The 20,162-nt window shown below is 37.4% G+C and overlaps 1 protein-coding gene across 4 annotated transcripts; it reads right to left on the bottom strand.

The window, feature by feature from the left end:
• Window positions 1-2,277: 2,277 nt before the first annotated feature.
• On the bottom strand, window positions 2,278-18,282 carry CBL1 (calcineurin B-like protein 1). Of its 4 annotated transcripts, none has more exons than XR_016051501.1 (10): window positions 17,176-18,215; window positions 16,379-16,554; window positions 12,588-12,670; window positions 10,885-10,935; window positions 4,896-4,955; window positions 4,070-4,178; window positions 3,614-3,666; window positions 3,163-3,292; window positions 2,922-3,034; window positions 2,278-2,647 (listed from the first exon to the last, which is right to left on the bottom strand). XR_016051501.1 is itself a non-coding variant. In XM_088861145.1 (10 exons), exons 2-10 carry the CDS (start codon window positions 16,455-16,457, stop codon window positions 2,584-2,586), a joined length of 693 nt encoding a protein of 230 aa, XP_088717271.1. In that variant the 5' UTR covers window positions 16,458-16,554; window positions 17,176-18,215; the 3' UTR covers window positions 2,278-2,583. The 4 variants fall into 4 exon arrangements, 2 of the variants coding, with proteins under 2 accessions (XP_088717271.1, XP_088717272.1); XM_088861145.1 differs by having other exon boundaries at window positions 3,163-3,243; XR_016051502.1 differs by lacking the exon at window positions 10,885-10,935.
• Between the last annotated feature and the right edge of the window lie 1,880 nt (window positions 18,283-20,162).

Genomic DNA, 20,162 nt, shown 5'->3' with positions numbered 1-20,162 from the left:
CCGTTTATTCTCAACATGGATCATAATTCGGTCGTAGACACGCGGCAGACTAGAGTTCGCATCCACCTTTAATCTAAAGAATGGATGGAGAATGCTAATTTTGTAGTACATAACTTCAGTGTTGCCAGTGAACCATGCTTTCTCAAAATAATACCGTGATAAGTCAAGATTGACCGTTATACTATAAAGCGAGGATGGATGGGGACAAAGTGGGAACTTAGGCCATGTGTTTTTTTTTAATTACTTTAGTACCGAATTGTATCTTGAAATAATTAAGGTTCAGAATGGAGCCGATCAAATGTTCCCCTGAAGTGTTCTCTGATGAGTATATTGGAAATATGCTTCTACTTATGATTAATGGTCGTCCAAACTAACTCGGGGTTTTGAAAATCAAGAAAGTTTTTTTTTTTTTAAATAACTCTATGATGGGTCCCAATCCCGAATAAAGGTAAGAGGGTATGAAGCTAGAGTAATGATCTTACGATACCCTCCCACACCTATATGTGTATGACCCCAAAGAATCACCATTAAATTTGGCATATGGGTGTGAGACTTAACTTTTTTAGAGATTTGTGCCAAATTTAATGGTGATCCTTTAAAGTCCTACACGGATGTATGTGGGAGGGACTCACAAGGTCATTTCCCTTGCAGCTATCATGGCATTATTTATCCAAAAAAGAAATCAGCCTGAAATTTTTGCCACATCTTATATCATGAAACCTTGACTGGTAGGATAGGAATTGTTAAGCTTACACCAAATTATTAGGACAAAGCTCGGATGACGATAATGAATGGTTTTTTTCAGCAGGACTAGAGCTGCCAGTTTGGCCAGTGGGTCTCTGGACATTGTTAGGATAAGGCTAGGATGATGATAATGAAAAGTTTTTTTCAACAGGACTAGAGCTGCCAGTGGGTCTCTTGGCCGGTCTTCAACCTAGGAGGCTTATGGACTAGGTCGAAGACCCTTGGCTTAAATTAAGTTGGCCTAGGAAAGATCCTAGCCTAGCCATGGAAGTTCTGAACATGCCCCAACTATAGTACAACTTGAATCATGCCCATTGGCTGCCCAAAGCGGGCGATTATGTTCAGTCCACGCCAGTCCAACTTGAGCGCCTTACGGTCAGACCCAATTCCGACCGGGCTTCGTCCATCCAATGAGGCTTACAGGCTGGGTTCACGCCTGGCCTATCTTATATTATTTAGGCCCCACAGCAGGCGGACCATAGAGCAGCCCTATGGCCCCAAAAATAACCAGAGGAAAATTTGGAGGAAGGCAGAAAGCTGCTTCAATATTCATACCAACAATAAGTTTCCAAAAAATCAGAACAAGTAGACTGATCACCAAACTTCAGTACTGTGAGGAATCCAACTTGGGTGTAGAATTGCAAGGTATAATGGCGGGGTCGTTGGCCATAAGTTATTCATGAATGCAAAATTGGACTTTGTACCTTCTGTCCATGTATGTAAAAGAACTACAATATCTTTAATGCCGAAACCCATAGTTATGGGTTATGCTAAGGTGCATAATTTTTTTAACTTCAAAATATCATAAAAGGTATATGTGGCATCGGGGACTCGTGTATATCATTTTTTTAACTTCAAAAAGAAAAAGGTGCAACATTTACAATATAAGCAGAGTCCGGGAGTCTCGAACCCCTTAACATTGTGAATGAAGACAAACCCCTCTAGCCAACATGGTAACACGATCTTTAAGTCATAATATCGGACTATTATAGGGAAAAGTTTATATAGAGTCTAGGCTCTAAATAATCAACTTAGAGACCATCTCAAAACTTTCACTAGAAAATGTTGTTTTGATGCCCAAATATCATCAAATTCATCATCTCGACATTCAGATGTATGGACATGAGAAAAATTAGGATTTCAAGTTTTGAAAATAGTTCATCTTATAATGTATTTTTAGGCCGTCAATTTTCAAGTTTTCATAAATATACTCGATCTACATTATTTTTGAAGCTTTAAGTTTTATAACTAAAGATGAAAATATAATTTAAGGCTTTCACAAAGCTTTCTAGTATTGAAATCATATTTCTCGATACTATTTAAAGGTGGGCTATAATATGATTGTTTAGAGTCTAGGCTCTATACAAACTACACCCTACGTATGATGGCTAAAGAAATCACTGATATTGACATTGAAGCGGATCAGTGAAAGATGATTCCTAATCCAGAGAGGCAAATTTTCAATCACTTATTCTCTCTTAAATCAAACGAGTAAGAAAAATGAAGATAAATTTCACTTGGTTTGTGCATAACTTTAGGTGGAAGAAGCTTTAATATATCTCACAAACTCCATAGTCGCTCAGATACCACCTCAAGAGAGCCATTTAAAAAGTGGGAATATGATTCACCAGTAGATGGAAGCCAATATCACAACCCAATCAGGCCTTCTCTATCAGCTTTTACTGAAGTATGGAGTATGCCACAACTATAAAGGAGAAAATGAACACAGGCAACACCCGAAAAAGATCCTCTCTCTCTCTCTCTCTCTCTCTCTCTCTCTCTCTCTCTCTCTCTCCATGTCAAGAAAGACTTGCAAATAGGCAACCATGGCACCGATCATCACGTTGCCATCTCATCCACCTCTGAGTGGAACACAAAGCTTGGGAAAGTAGTTGTGATATCCCTGTGGAGGCATATGACAATCAGAGAGCTGCATATCGAAGGATTATTTTCTTGGCTGTAAACAAATTATTTGTGCCAAGTGTGAGTGTGAGAGTGAGCACATATGAGGCTAAGTGTGAATGTGAGAGTGAGCACATATGAGGCTAATTGTGAATGTGAGAGTGACAGTGAGCACATAAGAGAGAGAGAGAGAGAGAGAGAGAGAGAGAGAGAGAGAGAGAGAGAGAGAGAGCAATGGTTATTGTATCATTTTTATTACTACACTAGGTACCTACCTAAGATATGGAAGAGTCATTATCTTCATTAATGATGGGTTACGTGAAACAAAATTCTGCCATTCGGATTTGTCAATCTTGCCATCCTGGTTCACGTCAGCTTCTGAAAATGTCTGCTTAAAACACAAAAAAGAAACATATGATGAGGATGCATATATAAACACCCCATGGGAAGAACGAAGAACCAGAAGGCAACATCCAATAACCTCTGATAGATAATACTTTCAAAAAAAAGAATTACCTTGTCCATTATTGTTTCAATGGTCTCATCAGATAACCTCATCTCAGACTCACATAGAAGTGCAATTAGCATTTGCTTCACCTGCCAAAGTGTAGATATGATTGTAGTGTTTCTTGGGGTATATCTATCACTGTTACAAGGATATCTATCACAGTTAGACCTTATTTTACATTTGTTTTTAGTCGTATAACTTTATTTATTAATTAATTTATTTATTGGAATGCTATGTATCTTTATTTGGTTAGCATAAATGTAACCCAATGGGAACTAATCTTTTGATTAATCAGAATTAGGCAAAAGGAAGTTTTTCTGTAGGGTTAGCATGAGTCAGCAAGGTCATATTATGATATATACACCGAATGAAAGCTGACAATATTAAAATTAGAAAAGAAAAAAAGAATGCTACAACGAGATATATATGTATTGTGTTATTAGGTTATGTGAAACTTACTTCTTGCCGTTCGATGAAGCCAGTACCATCCAAATCATAAAGCCTAAATGAAACTGTTGAAGTTGAGATACAAATATAATTCAGTTTAAGCATAGGCATGTCTGTGAAATACATAGCATTCATGGCAATAGCAATGGTTAGACTTGCATTACCCAATACCAATAAAAAAGAGAGAGCATACTATAATCCATGGATTGTGAAGCTGATTGACAACAGTAGTCCATTGGGTCATCACTGTCAAATGAAATCAGGGATGATCATGAATAATTTGGAGATGGTGATACTAGACCCACCATCAGGTCATGCGCCATTCTAGTGCTTCCCCCCAACTGTGCCTCACCCTCATGTATTTCTTTGGACAATGATCACCCACTGGACTACACCCTCCACCGCAGAGATGCCTGCATGCAATAAAAGCAACAAATCTACAATATAGATGCATGCAAGTTAACTTACAATCTATCTTATCCTGTTGGGGTGCATTTGGGTGAAACACGCTGAGTGATCGAACGAAGTCACCGAAATCAATGACTCCCTTTTGCTTAACATCAAATAAATCAAAGATCTGGTCATAGAATATGAAAAAATTCCAACTTAGGCAGAGTAACATATGGTAAAGAAATATACTCACACACACCACAACTTTTCGAAATTTTCTTTTGAGAAATTTTTTGTAAATGAAGCTTTTGACAGGAAACCGATACTTCTTATATATATATATATATATAGCATGCTAAGTTACTTGACATTGAGAAAGACAGCATAAGCCACAGAAGCTATACACATTATATAATTCAAACATGTATAAATTGTGGCCAGAGGCCATTGAGTAATATCACCTCAAATAAAACATGTTTTTGTCTTTTCTAATTTCTAGGCCTAATATGAGGTTCAAAGAAATGCCACAATACCACTTTAACAAAAAAACATAAAAAAATGTGCATGGGCCACGATATAATTACTTTTTCATGAAATAAAACACTCTCTCTCTCTCTCTCTGTGCATGTGTACAAGCCTGTGTGCTCGTGTGTCTACGTGCTTGCGAATGTGCGTGTGATAACATTCAGATTCTGATTACTAACTGAAAATAAAGCAGAGGTGGATCACAAGAAAGCAATGGCTAACTACTTTCTAATAATTTTGTACATGTTAGAGATGGGAATTCTACCAATCTTCACATAATTTGAAAACCAAAATGTTCGAAGAGCAACAATTAATGTATGGCACCAAATTCAATAATAAGCAGAAGCCACTTGAAATGGACTATTCAGATACACCATACCCGATTTGCGAAGAGATTCTCCTTCTTGCCATTCTTAAATAGAGCGAGCTGAAACTCTTCCTAAGAATGAACACAAGGCGATGAGATCACAATAGATATCAAGTGAGGAATAATGATATTAACAAAAATGTATTTCCTTTGCAAAGCACAAAAAAAACAAAAAATAAAAAAACAGTTCTGAGTAGAAACAAATTGCGTTATATCATGTACAACTTAGTTTTTAACAATAATATATTTATTTCGCAAAGCAAAAAAAGGAAAAAAGAAAAAAACGGTTCCAAGTAAAACAAATTGCATTACATCATGTACAGCTTAGTTATTGCGTATTCTATACTATATCCTCTTTGGGCCTTTTGAGACTGCTAACAAATAGCTCAATCAGGGTTCCTAATTTTTGACATGAATTTTTTTTCTTTTTTTCTGTCTGTTTCTTTCTTTCTTTTTAATGGTGAAAGGAAAGCATATTGCTGCTTTTCGTCAATTAACATAAAGCGGGCATTTTATTCCTAGTATTCTCATGTTGTATGACTTGTTGCTTTATCAAAGCCACCATTTTGGAACCATAAAAAAAGAAAAGTTGATCAGGCATGTATTGTACAGAACATACAAATAGAAAATGAATAAACATATAAAAAAAGAAAAAAAAAAAAAGAGAAAAGGTAAAGTAAAAAAAAAAAGGAAGAAATTACATAAAAAGCAAAATGAGAAAAAATGGATTATGAAATGATAGGTTACAAGATCAAACTAGTGTCCTTTTACTCCCAACACCTACATGATGTATCACTTATTTCTTTATTAGAATTCAACTACTTTACAAACCATTTAAAAAAAGGTTGAACAGGTGCAATGTAGGTATGCAGTGTCTGTGCAACATAGTTAAGAGGTCTCTCCTATCTGTCGATGTTGAGTTCAGGGAATTATTAACACTTAATATGGATTTTACATTTAATCTATAAAAAAAAAAGAAGGTGATGTTTATGTTAAGACTGTGCACTCAAATGGATTTCGTTTTTGTTTTTCTGACCAATTGCATTTAAATGGTTTTCTTTCAATGTAATTTTCTTGGTTATGCTCCTTGTCACTACTCGTAATGTTCAATTAGTTGTAAATACACCTTTAATAAGGAGAACATGCATGTCTTGTTTCATCTCATAAGCCTATATATTCTTGATTTCTTTTGGAGTTCGGTCATTTTAATATGGCATGCTTTCATATTCTTTGTTAGATTTACAGCCTGTTCCAGTTGAGCACCTGCATCTCTTCAAACAACTTTTCTCTGAAAATATGAAGGATAAATGTGGCCTTAATCAACAAATTATTATATGAGTTACCTCTTCTCCAATTAACAAAGGTTAACCACCCATCCAGTTTATATGTTATTCCTGCTTTTCTCTATCTTTTCCTTGCAGCTATTTGTTCACAATAGAAACCTTCATGTGCGAAGGCTGCTTCCCAAGCCTGTTAGCAAGAGATGAAGAATTTATCCTTCCCATGATATTTTTCCTTATATAAATATTCTCTCCGTGAGAATCAAATATTGGTTTGTTTTGTTATACCTCCAGTAATATGCTTTGCATGGAAGTTAGTACACAACCGACAAGGTCAGTTGACCTATTGGAAGGCCTACCCAACTAAGGGCATCTCGGGAAGTATATATGACTCACCCAGCTCATCAGCCTACTTCCCTCGATGTCTGTAATTTCAGAAGTCATCATATGGTTTCACATAGGGGTGGTAATTGGGTCTGGTCGACACGGCCGGGTCTGGATCGGGACCTAGACGATGGATCCAATGGGGGAGTCTGGGTCCACTTGACCTTGACCTGATCGGGTCCGGAATCAGGTCTAGCTTGGATTCTATCGGGTAGAGACTAACCCAACCCAACCCGACCTGACCTGAATATATTAGTGTGGGCAAAAGTTATATAAGGTTGAGGCCCCAAACAATCAAATTAAGGTGCACTTCAAAAATTCACTACAAGAGGTTGTTTTGATCTCGAAAAGCCCTCAAATCAATCATCTCGACCTTGAGATGTATAGAAATGAAAAAAAATGGATTTCAATTTTGGAAAGTAGTGCATCTTGTAATGCATTATTTGGGCCGTCAATTTTCAATATTTCTAAGTGCTCATAGATCTGCTTGATCTACACAATTCTGAAGCTTTAAATTGAATAATTAGAAAGATGAAAATAAATTTTCAGGCCATCACAAAGATTTTACTACTGAGAAATCATCTTTTGACACTATTTAGAGGTATGCCTTACTTTGATTGTTTAGGGCCTCAACCTTATACAAACCACACCCATTAGTATAAATACATATAGATAATACTAATTATATAGTCATCATCATCATTTTCGTCAAAGCCTTTTACCAATTATTGGGTTCGGCTACATGAATCCTGGTGGGTCATTCTACTTTATTAAGGGTCTCCACTACACTCATTCTATGGTTTTTTGTTTTTTGACCACCCAGCATTCCGCCCCATAGAGCAAAGCTGGTAGCACAACTGCCCTATAGAACTTGCTTTCAGCTTCATTGATGTAGCAATCACATATAATTCCAGTTGCACATCTCCATCTCCATTTTACCCACTCATCTCTAATTCTATGTACGACATCTTCCTTAATCTCTCCATTTTTTTGGATTATCGACCCAACATATCCAAAATGCGCTCTTTTTAGTCTCTACTCCTATTAAACTAAACTTGCATTCCATATACTCTGTCTTAGTTTGGCTAATTTTAAAACCTTTAGATTCTAGAGCATCCATCCAAAGTTCTAACTTTGTGTTGACGCTGTTTCGGGTCTCATTGATCAAAACTATGTCATCTGCGAACAACGTGCACAACAAAACCTCATCTTGTAGGTGCCTAATTAAGTCGTCCATAACTAAGATAGAGGTATGGGATCAATGCCAACCCGAACCAGTGGGTCAGGTCTGAGTCCAATTGACTTGGACCTAAACATGGTCCGGGTCCAACTTAGACCTAGTAGGGTCAACCCAAGCCCATTCCCACCCCTAGTTTCACAAAGCCTACAAGATCAATGTTTGAGAACTTCCAAAAAGCAAGTACCACAAGTACAATAACTTAAAGAAAGTACACCAACTAGTGTCTTCCAAAGGGAATGTAAAATGCTTATATATGTAGATTTTTGTTGACTAAGGTAGGGGTAAGTTTTGTTATGTTGATCATATCAAGCTTGTCGGCAATCATCATAAGACAATTTTTCAACTTAAACGTCAAAGCCATTTTGAGATTCATTCTTTAGGCCTGGAGATCACATGGTGCATGGAATTAAACATCATAAGCACAAAAATCATTGAATTGCTGGAATTAAATTGAATTAATAAGGAACCAAGTCCAAAACAATATGACAAGATTACTGAAGAGTCTTAGGGAAGTCTAGGTGACATGAAAGACTCGCCTCAATTATTAGTCTTAGATAAGTATGTGCCTCCTGATTCATTTATATTTTAGGGAAGACAACACATGGTCTGTGGCAAACTGGCTTGTTGATTCTTTTTTCATTTCCGAGCAGGACCATGAAAATTGCACCCATTATCTTGAATCATAGCTACCTAGGGCAGGAGCGAAAAACGCTCAAGAATCAGGAATGGAAGCGTAGAGCGAGGAAGCCGCAAAGTTGTGTGGTTGAGGGAATGTGTTCTTTACGTGAGCAAATGTAGGGATCAAGATCCCTGACTTTTAGACATCGAGTTCCATATCTGCAAAGGAGCGGATCCCTTGCAGGATAGGATTGTGTTTCGCAGTGTTAGGATCGAGGTTCCCAACTATATTGTAATCTTGGAGTGAGTTCCATTTAAACCAAATTCACAAACCCAAGTATCAATGTAAATAAGAATCATATGATTGAAAATATAAATAACAATCATATGATTGAAAATCTCTTGGAACTTTTGTTATCAAAGGAGTAAGATTTCACAAATGAGTAGTGATACTAAAAAGCCAAAAAAAAGGCAAGACATTGCTAGATAAAATTCCTAATAGCTTTTCTCCATCAAAGATTGTTAGGGCTCAATGACCTATACATGAGAGAGACCTCACATTTCCAAGCATACATGTTATTCCGTCTCCCACAAGGCAACCCCATGTATGAAGCGATTTAGTTAACCAATAATCAAACAATAGAAGCCCTTCGGGACAAGACCTAATAAAGTAGCCCTATGGAAGTATGGCATGTTTTTTGCGACCTCATTCCTCAATTGAACTCCAACTCAACTATCCTTTGTATCTCATTCCAACTTCTCCTCTTTCCTTGCCCTCTCTTGCTGTTTTTCTTTGAAACTAGACACAAGTCAAAATTCACATGGTGTGTAAAGTCATAAACTGTAACATATATATGAAATCATGACATTTAGAAAGTTTGTAGGTCATCGAAAAATAGAGATCCACACTGCATTGTACATGAACCAAAAAATATGTCGTTGAAACTTGCACCTAAAGCATAGGGTACTCGATTCCAAGTTGGTGGAATCGCAGTTCCGCTTACTCATAAAATGATAACTTTTGGTATAGGGATCTGGGTCCCACTTACATAATCGAGACTCCAATTTCCCAGATCGAGATCCTTAATACTAAGGAATCTCCTAGAATCGAGAACCCATGTTTTGTAGTGCTGGAACAAGATCCGGGAGCGAAAGCGACCCCTCCTGGCATGAGCATCTCACTAAGCAAAAATAAATTGTCCGAGTCATCAGGCTACTGACCTCACTGTCTATCATATTTAGAAGTCATTGCATAGTTATCAGGATCTCCTACTTTGGTCGGCGATCCCTTCTAGGATATCGATTTTGTCGCTCCCGAAACGGATCTCTCAAGGATTTCGATTTTTAAATTTTGGGATCTCGGACCCTACTGATAGGGATCCCAATTCCTCAATTAGGGATCTCGATCCCAACCTTAAAGACCAAGACAACAACCAAACTGATATTTTTTTTTGAAGTTGTAACTGATATTTTCTTTGGTTATAGCCAACTAGCAACACAACTTCTAATTGCTTGCTATCAATAATGAGATCGCTACTTTAATTAGTATAAAGTAATCTTAGATTATTATACACTTTAAGGTTGGTAACAAGATCCCCAAAAAGTTGGGATCAAGATCCCAAAAAGGTTAAGATCAAGATTTCCAAAAGGTTGGAATCTCAATCCCTAACATTTGGGGATCTCGATCCCTAACATGTGCATTGTACGAACGACTTTCCCAACCATAGGGACCTTCTAGCATTCCATGATCCTGATCCTGATCTCAATCCCGGTACTGTTCCAGCTCATGATCCCATCAACTATGAGTCATTGTATGATATCACTTATATACATTCAAAATCTTACTTAATAAGTTTCAAGTTTCAAACAATTAGCATAACAACTGCAATAGCTTAAAGAAAAGAAAGCACAACAACTAGTTTCTTCCAAAGGGAACGTGGATACTCATATGTACAGATTTCTTTGATCAGGGTAGTCCTTTTTGTTTATGTCAATTATCTTTAGCCTGTTTGCAATAACCATATGACTATTTCTCAACTTAAACATCACGGTCATTCTTAGATCCATGGCATGGAGAATCTCTAATGTTCTTAGGACTGAAGTTCACATGGCATATGAAATTTCACATCATAAGCACATAGTTCTATGAGTTGCTCCAACTAAATTGACTTGATGAGGAACCAAGTCCAAAACAGTACAACTTGGTTCTCTTTCTCTTGCAGTTAAGTCTTTGGGTGGCCTGAATGATTGGTTTTGGTCATTAGGCTCAGATAAGTCTATAGTTATAATTAATTACACTTTACAACACTGCATATAGTCTGTGAAACACTGACTCTTTTGTTACATTTCAAGGCAGCACCATCAATAATAGTGCATTCATTTGCTTGAAATAAAAAATAAATCAAGTAACAAATCATTTGCTTGAAATAAAAAATAAATCAACTAACAAATCAAGTATATTAGGTGAAGGGTTTCTCACCATTTTGTAATAGTTCAACTTGGTTCTCTTGCAGGTAAGTCTCTGGGTGGCCTGAATGATTTGCTTTGGTCATTAGGCTCAGATAAGTCTATAGTTTTAATTAATCTACACTTTACAACACTGCATATAGTCTGTGGAACACTGACTCTTTTGTTACATTTCAAGGCAGCACCATCAATAGTGCATTCATTTGCTTGAAATAAAAAATAAATCAAGTAACAAATCGAGTTTAGTATATATATATATATATATATATATATATATATATTGATCCATTCCAAGCATATCTAATTTAGAGGTTCCTATCATTTAAGGGTTCCCAACAGTTCCTCACAATTTTAATTGTACATTTAGGCTAGGTTTCTCATACACCTCTATCGAAGTACCTTACAAGATAGGTGGGGCATCCTACTATAAAAGTACGACAAAAACATAAAGTAAAAAAATTAAAAATTCAACCCATGTGCTCTCTCCAAATCGTTGTAAAAGAGTATAAGCAGCATTTTGAAGAAACACTCCATTTCAAATGTGTGAGGTGAACACTGGAGCATCGACCGCAATCAAATATTTAATTGATTTGTAATTGTGAAGTCACAAAATACGGACATAGCTTCATGACTGAGAGAGTGGTTTGGGAGCTCTCCTAAGTTGATTTGAGTTAGAGCAAAATTAACATCACTCTTTGTTTGCAATTGCTCACTCCATCTAATTCTATGTACTCCTTATCATTCAAAAAACTAATTTTAATTAGTGATCAGCTTGCTGACCATACTGCCTTAGGTTTTGGTCAAATCATTTGACTTTGTGCACGGCCCATTCATTGGAAAACTGTTTTTAAAAGGGCCACACATGGGAAGATAAGAAAATTAAATATTCGCCTGAATATCTGGCACCAACTTTAATTCATCCTTGCTCAATTTGTTTGTCCTTAGCTAACAATGGCGCTGCTCCTCTTCTTTTGGCGAAATTAAAGAGTAGGTCAGTTTGGTTCGTTTCTGGGGACAAACTTCATGAGTTGACCCTTCAACTCCTCCTTGCAAAACAGGGCTGGCCAAAGCCAAGGGGACTATAATAAAGTTTTTCCATAATTGTCACAGTAGTATGAATGCCTGGCAAGTTGAATAAGTTCCTCATTCCACTTTTTCTGATTTCTAACATTAGAGCTTACTATTTGTTTGAGCCTGTCCATTTTGCCCCCAAGGGGCTTCATCCCACCATGTTAAGATCTATCTTCTTATGCATTATTTCTTGATAACCATTCATGTAAATTTGTATTTTTTTTCATCAGTCCTATCATGTGCAATGTTCTAATTTTAATAGATACCTAATTAAGCATCATGAAATGTCTATTCTTTTTATAAAATCCTATATATGGCTAATTTAATTTAGTATCTATAAAGACATAACAAATTCAATGCCATAATATATGCATGTTTCATTTCTATATATGGAGAAAACCATTATATGACCAAATTAACCATAAAATGAGCTAATCCGTCAAGCAACCACTAAAATTCACCACGAAAAATCTGTGATTGCTAGTCATGTGCGGAGAGGGGGAAAATTAGAAATCCAAAATGAAAAAGAACAAACATGGAAATCCATGTTGAGAATTATTTGAGAAAACAGATCCACATAAAGATGGAAGGCATTAATAAAAGGAACAAATTCAGGAGGTGTATATATGTCTGTGTCAACCATACCTTGTTTATTAGCCCATCATCAATTACAGAACTGCTGATGCTCTTGAACAACTCAAATAAAGCCTCAACTTCACTAACACTGACTGTAAAACAAAGTAAGGAAAAAATAGGAAATCATTGGCCCAGCCTCCACACCTTATCCAACAAAGGGCACAACCCTAAAAAGATGTTGCACCGAGAGGTACAATTTGTAGCCTGATCAGGGGAAGTATTCAGTTCATACTCGTGTGCCCTTTCAGAAAATTAATTATGCAACCAAATTAATAAAAGAACAAGATAAAAATGAAACAATTCCAACAAAATATGTGGAAGGGGAGAACAAAATTCCGGAAGCACTTCAGTTCATCCATCATTGACCGTTAATGAAGTTAATCCTAGCACTTTTTATGCATGAACCAAATATTGTCAAATGCAAAGCAAAATAAACAACTCCTTTCTTTTGCAGTGTCATTTTGAAGCAACAGAAGCAGTCATATTCTTTATAGCTAGACCATTCAACAAGTATATTTCATGGCTCAAATAATATGTGGAAAAAGAACTACAAGGAAACCGAAACAGAAATCTATCATAAGCATCATTTGCACACATGCTACCATTTTGAGACCATAACCCACGTTCCTTTAAATAGCAAGAAATTATGAGATAGATTCTTATCCACAGAGGAACTCCTATCACACCACACAAGCAACGTACAAGCACATCCCAAAACAAATAATGAGGAAACTTTTAAACAATGACGGGCTAGAGAGGGGTTATATTCCATGTAAGTATGATTGCCCTTAGATGAAGTTGATTCTGTAACTTTTCTTTGTGAAACTACTGATATAAAAAATATAAATAAGGAGGTGCTTCCGTAGGATAGGTAATATGAATGTTTCCCTTCTAGATTAGCTTGAAGCTTCAGACAGAGCATAGAAAAAAAGAACGCTTCTAAAAAATGGGTGTGGGGAGCTTGGTTGGGGGATGGCAATCTCCCTCGAAATCTCACTCCAACGATCCCAGAGCAGGAGCTCAATCATCCCATCAAGGGAGCACAATCCCTATCTTATAAAGATCTCGATCCTTTACAAAAATGGATCTTGATTGCTTCAGAAAGGGATCGCGACCCTACTGGAAATGGGATGGCGCAGTCATGGTTTAAAGGGATCTCAATCTTAGGAAATGTTTTATGGCACAGTCATTGTTTACAGGGATCTCAATCTTAGGAAATGTTTTAAACCGGCGTGGAATCGCCCTAGTCAGCTCTTACTTGGGGGGCTCTTTGGTCCCAGATAGTCCCTAAGAGGGCAATCACCAAGGTTGTCCAAAACTGGCAGTTCTCCCTATAAAGAATTGCCCTGTCTCATCCGGTTAGGGACTCGAGTGATTCCTAAGTTTGGTTCTTATCAAGGCCCTCCAAACTCATTTTTCAAAATTTTTTATGGGACTTTTAGACTACCAGGCCAGATTTCAGAACAACGCTCTCAAGGTAGGGAGCTTTAGCCATGGTTAGATTCCAAGCTCCCGCTCTTGCTCAAAGTCCCACACATGCTCCCGTTCCCAATAACTATGGGCATGACTGTGAGAATCAGATACCAGGACCTGTTGAGACAAATCCCATCCTTGCTTACTGATGGGGGCAACTGAAATATGCATTTACTTCCACAAAAGGCCCAGCGCCAAGAAAAAAAAAAGAATACAGTTGATAAAGTTTTGGTTGGAGACTTGGAGTTTAAAAATGGAGACAAGCTGAACCGGTGGATTTCTTTAAATTTTTTTGTAGGGTTGAAGATGGTGACCGGCAGTGTGAAGCTTAGGTCCATCTTATGAGTAATTTGGTTATAGAGGTCCTTTCTTGAGGTTTAGGTGAAACGGTTTTTAGAATGGTAGTCATCCAGACTTTCTAAGCCATATGGCTTCCTGATTGCTTTTCTCAAGAATTTTTGGCATTCATGAAAATATGAAGTTATGAATTCTTTTGAGAAATTCCATAGCCAAATAAGGATAGCTTTGAGGGATTAATGGCACCACTGTTACCCATATCAAAGAAAAAAAGAGGTTGGGGACATTATAGATTCCATAGCTTAAGTCTCATTAGGGGCTCTGTCAAATAATTGCAAAGGTCCCATATATAACAACCATGGAGATTATGCGCTTAATCATCATCCTTGGTCAATGGGGTTTTGTCAAAGGGCAAACAAATCCTTTATATCACATTAGAGGTCCACAAGCTGGTGGGTTCAAGACTCACATTGCATAAGCCCAGAATTATATACATGATTGATCCAGAGAAAGTAACTGATCATGTGACATGACTGTTTTTAGTCTGTTGCTTGAGGTAGATCAATAAAGGAATCCAGTATGCCTCTCTTTATTCATCATCATAGATAAATTCCATATATAGGGAAAATGGATACATACAGTCTAGTGGAAGGAGTGCTGTTGCCAGACAAGTTTAAGCACAAAAACCAAGGGTTTGTGCTAGTGAGGGAGAAGGAATACTGTCGGGGTTAGCGATGCAGTTAGTTAGCAGAAGAGTTTAGAAGTGGCTTTCACGCTTGAAGTAGGGGGTGTAAATGGCTGTTTAGTGGATAGGTTCTTAGGGATCTGTACCGAACACATTACACAGCTACTCTCCAAGAGCTTCAATTATGGCAATTCAACATAATGTAGAGTCTTTTAGCATTCTCCAGAAGGCCCTGGAGCATTAAAGGAAACAAGAGTAAGCTAACAGATTTGTTGATTCTTTCAGCATTTAGAAGATCCCACCAGGATGGGGGCTTGGGAGAATAGAGATTTCGAAGATTAGAGCATATGGTTTTCTTTTGGCTATTTTGTTGCACAGAAAGTTGTGCAGTAATGAAGGTGAGGACCTTGTAGTAAGCAAGGGAATGAATGAAATAACCATTCTCCTCCTCCTTTCCATATCAGCAATTCATGGTTATGTCATAAAGACAAACTTCTTAATATTGATAGCCTTGTTGGGATTTTTCTTGCACAATTGTGGGTTCCAGCTCTACTGCTACATATAACATAGAAAGAGGCAGTTGACCATGTCATATTTTAGTTTAGTTACAGTTTGTCCATCTGAAAGCTATTATCAAAATATATTGTAGGGGTTATTCCTAATTTGTTCCATATGCAAATTGGGGCATGGATGATATTATGCAATCAATGATGCGGAACGTTATGATGGTGATGGTTCCATTAAGCAAAACAAATTACTGTACATGGATGGATAACACGAAATTGTCAAGCCTTCATGAGTTGTGGACTTGTGGGTGAGGCCATCCACAATTTTAAATTAAAGACAAACTGAAAGCAATGTGAAATCTTTCAATGGCTTCCTCCAAGAAATTTTTGATGGCTTCTCTTTGAGAGTGTGATTACTGATATTGACTCCCAAAGTCCTACATGTAACCACTGGGAATCACAGATCCCAGCAAAAGCTGTTTTCATTGAAATTCAAAACTTGATATGCAGATTGGCCAAGCCTAGTAATTTGGGGGTGACTCACAAAACCCCATTCAAGGTGACTCACAAAACCCTATTCTCCCTAGTTCAGTGCGATCTTGGCATATTGTATATACAAACATATGATTTATCATACTTACCCAAAAAAAAACATATGATTTATCATCCATATTTTATATTGTTGAGATATGATATATTATCGTCAACCAAAAACAATGCACAAAACCATAATAAAGAACAAAACCGAGATGGTTTACGCCCTTAGAGATGCACAATGCACCCAATATGATGACATAAAGAAGACTGTAAAGAATGTAGCCAGCAATTCCTAAACGTACAAGACGTCTGCGCAGCTAGAGCTACAGGGTCTTCTTGTCCCGGATATTGCCTTCTGACCTTCGAATGGAAGCAGCCCATTGACTGAAATGGCAGTAATTAGAGTAAAAGCCTAGTCCTTTTGCTAGGCCTGCATCCGAGACCACGACATTAGAAGCATCTTAACCGTCAAAAGGGCCTGGAAAAATGCATCAGAAAAGAATGAAAAGCGTTCAGAACCACTCAAATGATAATGAAAAGCTAATGAAAAACAATGGGACTGGGAAAGAAAAGAGCAATATCTGTAGTTTCAAAAGCAAAGTTTTTTAAAAAGTAACCGAAAAGCACCACCTATATAGACTCAAAAGCAAAGCTATAGAAAAGGTTTGTGATTGAAAAGAAAAGTAGCACTATAGAAAAAGTGTGAGACAGAAATAAAGAACACGACTTCTATAGTTTCAGTGTGTAGTGGTTCTAACCTATATTGACATAAATTCAGAAAAAAATCTACATCAAATGGAAAATACTGAGGCAAATGTAGAAATAAACACAGGAGAAAATATAGATGTTGTTTGTTTTACAAAGAGAGCTCCATCGTCAACAATGAGTCTCAAGATCTCTTTAAGAGAGAGAAACAAACAAACAGGCATCCATAATTCCCTACATGACATAAACCGCAATTGCAAAAGTTTGAACACTTCTAACGAAGAGAGAGAGAGAGAGAGAATTCGGCGAGTGCAAAAGAGGAGGTCAAGAAGAAAACACAAAAATTAATCCCCCCAAAAAAAAAAGGAAAAACAGAAGGTAAAAAGAGGCATACCAGACTTCTATTGAAAACACCTGAAGGAATAAATTAAAGATTCGAACTCGGAGAGAAGGCAAAAAGCTGGAGAGAGAGATAGAGAGAGGCGGAATAATTAAAGATTCGAACTCTAAAATTTGAGGTCTTGTGACCAAGGCAGCAGTTGCAGAGAGAGAGATAGAGACAGAGGCGGAATAAATTAAAGATTCGAACTCGGAGAGAAGGCGAAATGCTGGAGAGAGAGAAAGAGCGGGGAACTTTGAAAACGGCGGGGTTAGATCGAAGTTAGAGAGAAAAAGAGAGGGAGGAGAAATACGCAGGTTAGAGAGGGAAAATCGCAATTGGTTACAGGGTTTTCTAGAGAGAGAAACTTTGAATCTTGGCGTTTTCTAGAGAGAGAAACTTCGAATCCTGAGGACCGACAACGGAGGAGAGAGAGATGTTGGAACTTGAAAATGTGTGAGAGAGACTGAAGACCACGTAGAGAGAGAAAGAGAGTATCGACAGACGGAATATACGCTGCGGGTATCGTGTCAAATGCCCAGACATTAGAGAGTGAGAAGAGAAGAGAGAGAGGGAGGGGTTGGTATGTCTGGCAAAGGAGCGATCTGGTTTGGCCGAAGCCCTAAGTTGGCCCAGGCCCACTTGGATGAAAAGCTCATGGCTGAGACTATCTGTATTTTGTGGTCCAAGTCTTAGTTTTTAAAGGTCGAGCCAAGTGAGACATGCTAATCGTTTTGGCTCATTACCAGCCATAGGCAAGGAGAGGCAATGAGGGCAAAGAAGCATTGCCCAGCCAAAGGGGTCTTACTTGGATTCGGATCCGAATAGCATTCAGTTATACAAAACAAAGTCGGGTCTATCCGTGGATTCTCGGTTGGTTGGGTACATTGCCACCCCTACACCAAAATTAGGATCCGAAGTTTTAGCCGGGCTGCCCGTCCCATTGCCCACTGCTGGCCTGGTAACTTTTTTTTATTCAAAGTGTGGAGCGTTTTTGGAAGGAGCATTTAAGGGCGATTTCTCCAATGGAGCGAGCATTTAAGGGCGATTCCACCAACCCCTGACAGAGAGCTTCTTATGTGTTTATATGTGTGCATCGAGGGCAACCAATCAAAACTGCGAGACTCCAAAGCAATAAATTTATAAGCAATTTACGTGTGGATACAAAATAAATAAATAGAACATAAAATAGGTCAATTTTGGCCACAAATTACGATTAATATCGTTTAGTGAAGAATTTTTTATTTTTTTCATAACACCCGTCGGACTAGGAACGGTGTCCTCGGACTGATTTAACTTCTTGTTTTTTTAGTTTTTTTCGATTGCCTGGGTCGTATCTTATGTTTTGAAATAGTTGGTGGCCGGTTTGAGGTTCATATCTCCAAACCACCAAGATTGTGGTGTTACAACACATTACAGGCAATCTGAAGTCTGCATTTTTGGAGTGGCTCGAATGTCATGTTACACCACATTACAAGTAGTTTGAGGTCTCTATCTTCGGACCACCGATAGTGTGGTCGAACACCACAGTGCGGGCGGTCAATGGATGGGGACCTTACACCGCTAACTGAGTTACAGTGGTCTGATATCTTCATCCTCGGATCACTTATAATGTGGTGTAACACTACAATCTGAGTGATTCGAAGATAGAGACTTCGAACCAGTCGCCAACTGTCCTAAAACATAAGACATGGCCCAGACAATAAAAAAATAAAATAAAATAAATTAAAACCGATACCATCCCTAGATCGAGGGGCATTATCGAAAAAATTAAAAACTCTACTGACCTTTCTCATAAATTTTTACCAAAATTGACCAATTTTGTATTTTATCTATTTTATGTCCATACATACGTAAATTGCTCATGAATTTATTTGATTTCAAAAGTTGCCAAACCATACACTAATCATACATTCGTTATTCTTGCTCATTATATATAATTCCAATTTGTCGAAATCCCAATACATAGACTTTGATTAAACAAAACCTCTTTTCTTGAAGATGGGGTAGTTGGGATGCGAGAACCGTGATCATGGTGTTGGAGACCATGCCTTAACCATTACTGCTTCTTTGTTTATAAGAGAGGACGACAATCCTTAATCCTAGGTTGTTAATTATAATAACATTTAATATTGAGTTAGGCTTTTGATTAATCAAATAAACATATCCAGATTGTTTATGTGAACTCTTGTAGTTGGAGCTCTCCTTCTTCCATAGAAAGTATTAGTTAAAAATAATATAAAAATAGCTCCAATATAGAGTCGTCCCGTAGGATCACTTTATACATTTACTCCTTTGAGTACAATGCCTCGTCAGAAGATATTCCTGATCTGAAATTTTGAGTTCCGGACTGGAATCACCAGCTCAATTCTAATAAAAAATGGACTTTGGGTTTGTAGAAACTTGGATTTGATCATTCAAATACTGGATGTTATTCGTTCCCTTTTAAGGCATTGTTTTTTAAAACATATATAAATTACCTTTTTTTTTTTTCTTGAACTTGATGGCTAAGATGAGGAGGCTGTAATTGGGTTTTAAAAGTCCTCTCAAATAGGAGTCTACTTGGGGGAATGAATGTATAATTTATTCCTGCAAGTGCATATAATATTTTGGCATTAAAAAGAAACAGATTGCTATCATGGGAGCTCACACCTATCACCTAGAGCACTCATGGGCTCATGTGACATGTGAGAGACACAATATTCCCCCATATACTTTTTGGTTTCCTCCTTTGCCATCCATCACATGGGGGTGTTTCCACTAACATAGGATTGGATTCAACTTTAATGCAATCCAAGATTATAAATTCATTAACTACAAATAATGCCACCAATAAATCAAAAAAAGAGTTAGGATTAAAGTTAAACAATCATCTTTAGGAATAGAAATTTTTTGCATTACTGTAAGCTAAAGAACGATACGACCATCGTAGAAAGCTTCTGGGCACCAAGACCTTCGTCTTACTTCCCTCTCTTGCACCAATGGGCTTTTTTATGGTAATG

This window comes from Amborella trichopoda, chromosome 3 (assembly GCF_054954075.1).
Source record: "Amborella trichopoda isolate Santa Cruz 75 chromosome 3, AtrichopodaSantaCruz75HAP2 v2.0, whole genome shotgun sequence".
In the NCBI taxonomy this organism is placed as follows: Eukaryota; Viridiplantae; Streptophyta; class Magnoliopsida; order Amborellales; family Amborellaceae; genus Amborella; species Amborella trichopoda.
This window is presented reverse-complemented; position numbering and strand designations above follow the sequence as displayed.

Coding starts and splice junctions, on each gene's coding strand:
- CBL1 (XM_088861145.1), bottom strand. CDS start 16,457: ATGGGCTGCTTCCATTCGAAGGTCAGAAGGCAATATCCGGGACAAGAA. Junction 4,956..10,884: donor AGTTGAACTATTACAAAATG/GTGAGAAACCCT, acceptor GTTCATTCTTAG/GAAGAGTTTCAGCTCGCTCT. Junction 4,179..4,895: donor AGAATCTCTTCGCAAATCGG/GTATGGTGTATC, acceptor TTCTATGACCAG/ATCTTTGATTTATTTGATGT.